This window comes from Apis dorsata, unplaced genomic scaffold, assembly GCF_000469605.1.
Source record: "Apis dorsata unplaced genomic scaffold, Apis dorsata 1.3 scaffold_271, whole genome shotgun sequence".
NCBI classification, from domain to species: Eukaryota; Metazoa; Arthropoda; class Insecta; order Hymenoptera; family Apidae; genus Apis; species Apis dorsata.
The window spans coordinates 1-12,437 of record NW_006263549.1 but is presented as its reverse complement, the minus strand read 5'-3'; the positions used below and the strand labels follow the sequence as shown (position 1 = coordinate 12,437).

Sequence of the window (12,437 nt, the reverse complement as noted above, 5' to 3'; positions counted from 1 at the left end):
GATGATGATGATGATGATGATGATGATGATGATGATGATGATGATGATGATGGTGATGATGATAGTGATGGTGATGGTGATGGTAATGGTGATGGTGATGGTGATGGTGATGGTGATGCTGCTGATGATGATGATGATGATGATAATGATGATGATGATGATAATAATAATAGTAATAATAATAATAAATAATGTTATCTATTTTATAGAATATAACATTTTATAGTTAAATTTATCGAATTATTTTTTTAGTATTATTTATTATTAAAATGTAAGATTCTTATATTTCTCAATTTGATATTTTAAGATTATTTTTTTTATTGTTAGATGATAAAAAAATAAAAAATAAATCTATATATAAAAATATAAAAAATAAGAATAAATCTTCAATTAAAAATTATATTATATATAATTTTTTTATTATATTATAATAAAAATTTTTTGTTAAATATAATTTTTATAATAAAACAGTTGTTAGAATTGGTTAGCTCAAATATTATTTTAATATGTATGAATATATTTAATATATAATACTTTTATCATAATAGAATATTGGGATTGTTATAAAATTTATAAATATTTATTTATTTATTTATTTTTATTTATTTCAGTTAAATAAGAAAGATTAATTTCATTTGCATTAGAAATTTTTTAATAATTAATGAATTTACTTCACGATACAACTTTTTCATTTTTGTTAAAAATATATTTTATACTGTATTATTTTATATTATTTATTAGAAAAATGTTTCAATTAAAACTTTCAATTCTATTATTATAAAAAATTTTAATTACAAATTCAGTTAAGAGATTAAATGTTTCAATTCTAATAATTAATAATTTCTATAGCATCATTATTTTAAATTAGTCCGTGTGATGAATAATTATCAATAATCACCATTTTATCAATTATCAATATGTTAAATATTTTATATCATAATAAATAATTTTAACAAATATTTCCTCGTTTGATGAACAATGTGTTTTACATAATCATAATAAATTTGCCTATTGAAATTTCGAAATCGATTTTGATTATTCAAATCCATCGAATTTTTTAATAACTCCAAAATTATTTAATAACTGCAAACACGCAATTTATAAATATTAGCTTTTTATGTAACATGGAGCCTTTGCCAACAATGTATCGCGTCACTTCAGTACAAACATACTTATAGCCTTGAGCGACTTATAGCAGCTGTATTTTTTTCCTTCAAAGTCAAAGACGAATCTCTTCCGTATGTTTCATATATTATGTTGTATTATTATAAAAAATTGATCATAATGACATTCGAAATGAATCAAGTTTTTCTATGATCAAACAAAAGAAATAAAAAATAAAAAAATAAAAAAAAATGTATCGTAAAAAAAAATCTCTTCTATTTGCTTATTTCTCATGTGTCTTATCATAATCGGCAAATCCAAATCAATATCACGTTTGAAATAAATTAATTTCTTCTACGATCAGCCAGAAAAGATTCGTCAAAAACGTGATCTAAATCTAATGCGGCCAGGCAAAGTTTCAAACTTTAGAATTCAATTTATTTTCACTAACAATAACATTTCAATCGATAATGCTTTTGATATTTACAAATATCTTCTTCTAATTATATTGTTTACAGATATCTTGTTTACAGATATCTTAATGGTTCATCCGCAAATCAAATGGCAATAAGAAGGATAAAACTTTTTGGTGATCAAGTCGAACAAAACATTCTTACGTACAACTGTCACTGCCACCAGAGATAGCCAGATGTTTTGTCCTTGAGACTGATGACGAATATCTTGCATCTGATTCTAATTTAATATGATGTAACAAATTATTATCGATTATCAATTATTCGATAGTTATCTTGTTTCTTCCTTTTATTTATATATATATATAAAGCAGTGATATGAAGATTACACATTTATTCTTATTGTATCGAAATTTTAATACAATATACACTTCAAACTTTTAACGTTTCCCTTATTTGAAATCACTCTCACGAAATTTTAAAAATTATGATTACACATGATATGTTTTCAATGAAAGTTATTCGATGTACATACACGATATATAAATTTATATTGTAGGATACCATCAATTAATAATATATTCACCAAATATAATCCTCGTTCACTAAATGAATCGTTTAGATATTATGCGTACGATTTGTTCGTATTGATTAACGTAGTTAGATAATGCCGAATCTGAACGCACACTGATTACTATTACTCCGGCACGCATCATTCTTCGCCGAGCGCCGAAGAACTAATAAAAGCTGGGATCCAGGTTGAAACTGCGTAGGTTGCTTACTACTCCTTCCACCGCGATCGAAGTTCTATCCCACCAGATTGGGCCCCGAGAGGCAGAAACAAGCAGAAAAGGAGGCAATAACGGACGAGAACGGACAGGCGAACGCGCCACAGATGGACAAACGAATGAACGAACCGATTCTGTAAGATGCAGCAGACATACAGACTTCAACAGGTATAGACGCAGGTATATACGTCGCAGAGCAACCTGGTAGGAAACCAGCCGGCACTGATGCTGCTATTATTGCTTAGTGCTCCTGCTGCATGTTGTTTTCTTGCTCCTGCTGTAGTAAACGTCACTCGGTCAAGGTCCCCTATCAAAAACCTTTACAACTGTGGAATCTTTTGATGCTAACATACGAGAGATCTATTTTCTTTGATTTTACATTTTGATATTTTTAAATAAACAATAATGAATTAATTAGTTTCAAATTAAAATCATTCATCAAAGTGAGTAAATCTTGATTCATTTAAGAAACTTTGTTCTAAATAAGATGAAAACAACATTATTTAAAACGAAATTTGTATTAAATATTAAATATTTAAAACATATTCATATTATATTATTATTCGTATTATTATAATTTCATATTACAATAGTTATATTATATTAATGAGTTATATTAGATAGTTTTATAAGTTTATCAAATATAATTAATAACGTAAAATATACAAAGCATTTATTTTTTTAAATAAAATTTTTATTATAATGCATTACTTAGATAAAAAAAGTTAGTAATTCATTAAAAGAGAAATATATATACATATAAATTTATAGAAAAATTTCTACTGAAAATAATTTTTTCGGTAAAAAAAAAATTTGTTACTAAATTATTAACTGCTATCATTAGTTTTTATTTCGATACTATGAATTCATATTACGTACGATTCGTAGTTTATGAAATATTTTTTCTATGATATATCATATTTATAATTTAATTTATGAAATATTTTTTTCTATTGCATGATGCAATAACTTTTAATTTAACATAATAAAGCTCTATTATATTCAAATTCTTTATGATATTTAAATCTATTTTTTTTCATAAAGTTTTTTTTATTTATAGATATTTGTTGGCTTTTAACGGCAAGAAATTTTTATATAATTTTTATATAATTTGTTATAATAATATTTATTATAATATTTATATTATTTAACTATTATACTATTTAAATTATGTTAAATATATTATAATACTATTTAATACTATTTAAATTATTTAAATTATATTATATATATGGTGATAAAATGAATATAAATATATATTATACATATGTATATTATAAGATTACAAAAACAAATAATAATTAATCATATAAAAAATTGTAATTAAATTATACATATTTTTATTTCTTTTCATTAAATTTTTCAGTTGCATAATGTAAACGCAATTAAACATAAAAATCTGTTTATTTTTTTATTTTTTTATTATATCATTATTTTAATTCACAAAATGTCTTATTTAGTGTAGATCTCTATATATCTTCTTTAATGAAAAAATGTTAATGACGGTTTTTTAAATTCAATTTCGTTTATATTCGTCGCAAGAATCGATTAACATGTGGGCGAATAGCAGAGGATGACTCGTTCGTTAGTTGATGAGTTAGCTCATAGTCAATTATGGAGTGTGTTAGGTTGCGATTGAGACATCGGAATCGTAGGCGACTTGTTAGAAATAGAAAAAGATATTATGCGTGATTTCAAAAATAAATTTAAAATTTTTTTAAATTTTATCAGAATTTTTTTATGTTTGAATTATTTATTTTATTTTATCCTTTTTTTTATTAATAAAATATTGAATATTTAAGAATATATTAAATTCAATATGTTCATTGCATTATTGAATTGAAGATTATATCAAAATTTTTTATGTTTGAATTATTCATTTTATTTTATCTTTTTTTTATTAATAAAACACTGAATATTTAAGAATATATTAAATTCAATATGTTCATTGCATTATTGAATTGGATATATGTAATTTTTCCATTAATTGGAATATGTAACTTTTTCATATATTTATTTTTCATTTATTTTTTACTTCTAGGCAATAAAAAATTTTACTTTTAAGTGAAAAAATAATATGAAATAATTTTTTTCTATGTTTAAAAAATTACATATATGTATAATCATATCAAGATTAAAAGATTTTTAATTTTTGCAATTTTAAAAAAGTTGAAAAGTTAATTAAATTCTACAATAATTCACATTAAATTAAAATAATAAATATAAAAAAATATATAATATTAATAATCAAAATTATTAAGATATATAAAAAAATTATTTTTGAATGTATTGAATATACAAAATGAAAAAAACATTTTTGAAAAATCGATTCTAAATGCTAAAATAAATATAGAAATTGATACAAAAATGTTAATTGAACAATTAAATTCATTAAGTTATAAAGTTATTTATTAAGTTATAAAATTATTATATTTATAAATAATTTATAGCTAAGAGAGAACCATCTAATTTTATTTCCATCTAATAAAATTGCTTATAACTTAATAAATAAATTATAATAGAATTGACATTTCTGTTTATTTTAGTTTCTAGAATTAACTCTTCAAAGATAATCTACAAATATTTTAACATCCTATGTTTTATAAAAATATCTTAGAAAACAAATATTTATTGTTGTAATTGTTCACTTTAGATTTTATAATCTTTAATATTGTATATATTAATAAAATGATTCTCGAATATATAAATATATATATAAATTATAACTATAGATATATAAATTAAATATATTATATTTACATGTAAAATTAAAGAATTGCTTAATTTTCGAATTTTGTCGATATTTAAATTCTTATAAAAACAAATTGTACAAAATCATTTAAATCTTTATAACAAAAAATCATACAATAATGATTTTAAATTCATTAGATTATAAGTTATGAAGTGTAAAATTTTTTTTTAATTTTTATTTAAATAATTTTTATTTAAATAATTTTTCTCAAGAATGTTTCTTTTTTTGAATCAAATTCAAATAACTTTATAAATATTAAAAAATTTTTTTAGGAATTAAAATTACCAGATTTGAAAATTGAAATTTTTTTTTAAAAATAATAATAAAGATCTTTTAAAACTTGACATATGACTTTTTTTCGATTCAATAATTAATCATATTAGAAATATTGAATGCAATATTAAGACAATAAGATAGAGATATAAGATAATAAAATAGAAATACAGATTTATCAGCTGATTGACTGATACATTTCATAATTTCTGGAATTTAAATTAATTTAAGAATCGCCGGAAGTGTTTCCATCAAACGCCGTATTGTTTCATTCCATTTAAAAAAAAAAAAACGCAAACTTAAAATGCTTATAACTTAATTGAACCTTATTGAATATATATATATATTCAATATATATATTGAATATATATTGAATATATATTATATATATACATATAATTTTTTTTTTAATATTTTCATGAATCCTTTCTCTCTATCTTATATTTTTATAAATATTTTCAATATAAAATAAATGTATAACAGATATATAACTATATATAATATGTCGATTTTAGAGCATATTGAACCAAAATAAACACAAAAGTTGATATACAAAAATGTTAATCGCGAATACGATCTAAATATAACGAAGATAAATCTCATTTCCATTTCCGCCTCTTTTTATCTAATGTAAACTTCAATTGCTTATAAAAATTGTCAATCTTTATACAAAATAAAATTTTAATATGATAAATATGATAATAGAAATGAAATAGAGTTAAATAGATATCTTATTCTTCAAATGTAATAATATATATTATACTTTGGATATTATATATTTTTTTGTATATTATATGTAATCTATAAATTTTTGAATATTTAAATATTGCATAAATATTACCTCTCTTTATAATTTAATAAATAAATCGCAATAAGTTTCATTTTTATAGGAATTCATATTTGTTTTAATTTCTAATTCATTTTACAAAAAATATAATATCTTATATTAGCATCACATATGTATATATAAAATTATAGTTGAAATAGATAAAAAATTTAAGGACTAAAATAAATAAATATATATAAGTAAATAAAAATGTGAAAAAACATCTGAAATTAATATAATATAATCTAAATTTATTTTTCAAATTATAAGCAATTTAATCTTGCATTAGATGAAACAACAATAAAATGAAATAACTCTTCGTTTTGTTTTATCTAATGCAAAATTAATGCAATATCAACTTTTATGTTTGTTTTAAAATTATTTTTAAATTTTAAATCTTATAAATTTTATATCCATTTCATCTGAACATGATATTTATAAAAATTAAGTTTCTTATTGCTTGAGATTTTGAAATCTATTATACTATTAGAATAATAATAATATTTCATTTGAAAATTCGAATACATGTCTAGATATTATTCGCTTAAATAATTCATACAATTATTGAATGAAAGAAAAACTTCAATTTTTTAGAAAAATAATATCTGTTAGCTAATTTATAACATTTACATGTTATAATTTCAGGTTTGAAGATATACAATAATAATAATAAAATTTATAAAGTATTTATTAAAAAAAAAAGTTTTTTAATTAAAAAATATTTAATTAATATAATAAGAAAAGATACATAGAATTAATTATATATTTTATTCAAAATTTCTTATAACAATTCAATATTCAAAAAATTTCCTCAACATTCTGAAAACTTTCTTGTATCAATAATGCAATTATCAATGATTAAGGATCAATCTTTTTATTTTTCTTGATTGCTCTGAAATATTTAAGTTAGCTATGGATCGTCAGTTGTAATATCAAGTTGTTCAATGTATTATAATTTGCCTAATTAAATAGACAAATTGATATTGGCCGTTTGGATAAATAATTAATCTTTTGATTAATTATTTTATTAATCGACTTGAAAGCATTATTATATTATCATTACATTATATTATATTTGTAAAATTATAATTAATAATAATTCTTATTCTTATAAATCAAGAATAAAATCATTCAAGGATTATAGCATGGGAGGAAATATAAGATCAAATGAAAGACAATATTAGAAAAATTAGTTTAGTTTCAAAGTTGCTTGAACTTATTTTCACGAATTTCTTAAATAATCAATTAAATACTATGTTCAATAAAAATTTAAATGTATTGCTGAAATAACTAATAAATCTTCTATGATATTTTTTTCTATCTTATCAATTAACAATTTTTCCTAATATCTTATAAAACATTGCAATAATTTTTTGTGTTCTTCCTTTTACTAAATTGTATAAGTTATATTAAATTTTTATAAATGGGTCACCTCTTATAAAAAGAAATATAATATAAAATACAATTGTATGCATATAAAATATTCTAATAGAAAAATTCTTTTAATAATATGATAATTTTTGATAAATCCAATGAAATTATAAAAATCAAATACACGAATTAATTAAAAGTTTTACATAAATTATATGAATCATATAAATATGTAAATTAAATAATAAGATTAATTATTTGTTATTAATTTTAAAATAATAAATTTTTTAAGAATGGAATTAATAATAATAATAATTTAATTTTTCTATATGGCGAATAACAATGTAATGATAAACAATTGAAATTTTCTATATTATTTATATCATGCAAAAAATTTTTAAATAAATTTTTAACATAATACAACAAAAAAATATACAACAAATTTTTCTTTCTATTTCCATTTCAAATATGTACTGTACATATCACATTAATCCATTACAATGATTACGATTAACAATGAATAAATTCTAAATAGATAGATATAAGATATAAGATTTAACAAAAGTCCAATAGCGAACAATTGCGAGATAATAGCGAAATAACCTTGTTAATATTCAAAATTTATTTTCACTTATAATATATTCTTTATTATTATACATATTATATATATAATGTATATTATACATATAATTTCGATAATTTCTATGTCTCATTTCCTTAATTATTAAATTATAATCCTTAGGTTTTATTAAGTTTTTATTATTATAATCTCTATTTATCTAATTATTAATTTATCTTATGTTTTTTTTTAATCTTTTCTAAAGATTTAAAAATTTGCTATATTTTTTTCAATTTGATTTCTATTCACATTTAACATAAAATTTCTTGCATTTAGTATATATTTTCTATCGATACAATAGTTAATATAATGTAAATAAATAAGAAATAGAGAATAAAAACATAGGAAACAGAGAAATGTTAATAATCATATATGTTCAAATGAACTGAAATACTTGATTATGAAATATATTTTAAAATTCTTTTTGCTATTTTGAAGACATACATTTAAATACATATATGTTATGTCGATTCAAATCATTTGTATGACAAATAGATTTATAATAATATAAATAATAGATTTATATGATAATTTATCGAATTATTTATTTTATGATTTAAATGATTATTTATAAGTGCATAAATCAATAAATTAAATAATTTACTTTTTCATCGTTGCAAGAGCGTAATTACTGCGAACATTATTTTCAATTACAAAAATCTTAAGAATTATTAGAGATGTCTAAGAATTTTATTTTTTATTTTACTCTTCAATACTCAAGATTTTGAAGTATTCTGATTGTTTTATTGGGAGACTTCTATTTTCGTTGATTGAATCTATTTGTAGATAATAATAATTGATTCAAATTATTATAATGAATTATACATGTATATACTTATCCACAAAAATTTTTTATATATTTTATAATGTATCAATTTATCAATGTGCAATTTATATATTTTAAAAAGATATAAATAAAAAATAATATATTCGTCACCTTATTGATATAATCAAAAAACTTATGCATTCAATTAATTATTTAATTATTATGCTATATTAAAATGCTATTATATTATATTAAATTTCAAAAATATTAGAAAAATGTTTACATTTTGTATTAGAATAAAATGCTACAAAATTCATTTCATACTTGAAAAATTAAATTATAGATATTATTATTATTTTTTTATTATATTTTTAGATATATTTATTATATATTTTTATTATATTTTTTAGATATATTATTATTTTTTTATTATATTTTTAGATATATTATATACATTATAAGAATATGTTTTAAAGAAGAATGTGTTTTAAAACAGTGATAAAAAATAATTTATTTCAATAAAAATAATTTTTTTGAAAAATATATAAAAATCTTTGTGAATGATTGTATGACAAGATTATAAATAAGATTATAAATAATTTGAACTTAATTTTTATTTGTCTTCTTAACAAAATTATTTATTAACGACAACGTTTAATTATGTCTAATTAATACAATTTTACTCGTAATAAACTTTGAATTTTTCAAAAACAGAAAGTTATCATATTACGCGAGATAGTAGAAATGATATGTTTCATTACCTAATTCGATGGAGTGCCCAATTCAAATCGCTATAATGTTGCTAATAGTATTATAGAATAAACTGATTTAATATCTTGATTTTTTATATAAGCTATTATTTTGCACTCATCCCAATTTCTAAATATATTTGTTAGATGTATTTAAATACATGTGTAGTATACATGAATGAAATGAATATTCAATTAAATTATGATTATAAATTATGATATTAATATACATATCTTATCAAGATCATCTTCCTAAATAATTCTAAGTAATCAAAAAGTTTTAACTGATGTTCGTTATTTCTTAAATATTAACAAAATAACTTTCATAAATAAAATATATCTTTTGGATAGATTGGTTAGATTGAATACATTAAATTGAATATAGATTAGTTATACATATGTTGCTAAGTTCATCCTTTTGATTTTTAGAAAGTTTTAATAAATTTATTTTTTATTAATAAGTTATTAAACAATAAAATTTAATATAAAATAAAGAAAGTGAATAAAAAAAATTGAGAAAAATTGAGAAAAATTGAAAAAAATAAATTTGAGCATCGAAAAATTATGTTCACAATAATAATTGTAATAAATCACAATATACATATCTTTTTTTCGATTTTTATTGCCATGAATCTGAATAACAAGCTTCTTCAAGGTCTTATTAATAATAACGATTTAAACACACTATTATTGTTTATATAGTTGTCAATGCTTACTATGTCTTTTGAAACTGTGAAGTTGTAAGCAAATATTCATGTGTCTTAAAATTGAGTTCTTGCAGCTAAGATGAAATTTGTATGCACTGCATCCTACAAATATCGAATATTTATTCCTATTATAGATTACTATAATTAATTTTTAAATATTTGATGATGATTTGAATAATGATTTAAACAATCATTTTTAAATTAATAACATAATTTAGTATTTTTTTTTTTTTTTACGTATTAATATTTCTAAAAGATTTAAAGAGAATTGGAAATTGAATTTATGTGATGTATTGAATTTAAATAAATTTAAAAAATAAAATTATTTTATTTATTAATCATGAATCCTTTTAACTTGTTAATCCTTAATTTAAAGCAGTTTTATTTATTATAATTAATTATTATTAATATTTATTATAATATAATTAAGATATTAATTATACATTTATAAAACATTTGAGGAATTTATTCTAAAGATTAAAAAAAATAAACAAATATTTTTTCTTTTATTTTTCTATTCAACAAAAATATTGCTTGAATTTCATTTATTAAATAAGTTTTTTTATTATTTTTTTATTATTTTTTATTATATTAAGCAATTGAAATTTATGTTAATCAAAACGAGATGAAAGAAAGTGAAACCGTATTTATCTGTATTTATTAAGTGACTGTTATAAGATATTAGGGACGGTAATAATAAAGGAATAAATAAAACTTAAATATTAAATAAAAAAAAACATAATAAATATTAATATATTATTTTTAATATATAATGAATAATTATATTTAGAAAATATTCATATCAAGAAATATAGATATATAATAAACATATATAATAGACATATACATGATATATATATATGACATATATAATAGACATATATATATATACTGAACAAAACAATTTTTCGATAAAAGTAACTGACTTAAATATAAATATTTTTTTTGCAAACAGTATTTCTGTTTTTTAATTTTTATTTTTTTTTATAATTTTATAATTTTATAATAATATACTGATCATTAATTAATTTTAAGTGTCTCATTTATAATTTAAGATATAATTTATAATTTAAGATTAATAGCATAATATGATCGGAAAATGATTATTATTGATAATAGGGATTATTTTATAACATTATTATAACGTTATAATGAATAGAGATAATTTAATATAGGAAAATATTTTTCTATTTATTAAAATATGGAAAAATGAAAAATTAATGCAATGTATCAATGAATAAGATGTTGTCATATGTTCATATTATTATTTTCATTGAATATGATATAGATATACATTTAAACAAATATTATTAATAGTTTAATTTAATTTTTTCAAATAAAAGGCAACTACGTATTACTGAAAGTAGTAATTATAGAAATAATAAATAAAATTATATAATAAAATTATAATTATATATTATAATGCAATATATAATAATTATATATTAAATACAAATTATAACAAATAATAAATAATGATAATGAAATAATTCAAATATTTTATATATATTATACTTATATTTTATGTATGTTTATATGTATTTTGAATAGACTTTGCATATTTTAAAATGTTATAGCATATTATAATTTTTCATAAACCTTCGCAATCTAATTATGATATATATAATTATTTAAAGATAAAAAACATTTAAAATTTTTGAAGTTTTAATATTGATTTTAAACGATTTAAAATAGTCTTTATTGATAAATTTTTTTTTTTAAATTAATTTTTAAAATAATTTTTATAAATATTGAGATATTGAAAGTAATGTTTATGAATTTGATATTTCATTTAAATCTAAATCAAAGAAAAAAAATACTTAAAAAAAAATTTAAATGCAATAAATTAGAAGAATTCATGGATTTTATGAATTTTACGATTTAAATATGAAAGTCAAATATTAATTTTTTTTTTATTTTAATTATTTCTAAGACAAAAAGCGCATAAATTTACTTAAACAATATAATAAATCAAAGTATAAGCTATTATTAGAAAGCAAATAGTTTAGAAAAATGAAAATATTGATTCATAAGAAAATAAATTATTTTATTATATTTTCTTATATATA

At 18.7% G+C, this 12,437-nt stretch overlaps 2 protein-coding genes across 2 annotated transcripts in view; one reads left to right on the top strand and one right to left on the bottom strand.

Annotated features, from left to right (window-relative positions):
* LOC102681511 overlaps positions 1 to 2,280 on the bottom strand; it is a 49,389-nt gene extending 47,109 nt beyond the window's left edge. Inside the window, exon 1 of the mRNA XM_006616814.2 lies at positions 1,726 to 2,280. The gene's annotated coding sequence lies outside the window, so the exon portion shown is untranslated. The remainder of the gene's footprint in view (positions 1 to 1,725) is intronic.
* The window catches only part of LOC116185770, a 3,759-nt gene extending 1,212 nt beyond the window's left edge, over positions 1 to 2,547 (top strand). Inside the window, exon 2 of the mRNA XM_031510996.1 lies at positions 2,276 to 2,547. Within this exon, the coding sequence (XP_031366856.1) occupies positions 2,276 to 2,513 (238 nt within the window). The 3' untranslated portion in view covers positions 2,514 to 2,547. The remainder of the gene's footprint in view (positions 1 to 2,275) is intronic.
* Positions 2,548 to 12,437: the final 9,890 nt, after the last annotated feature.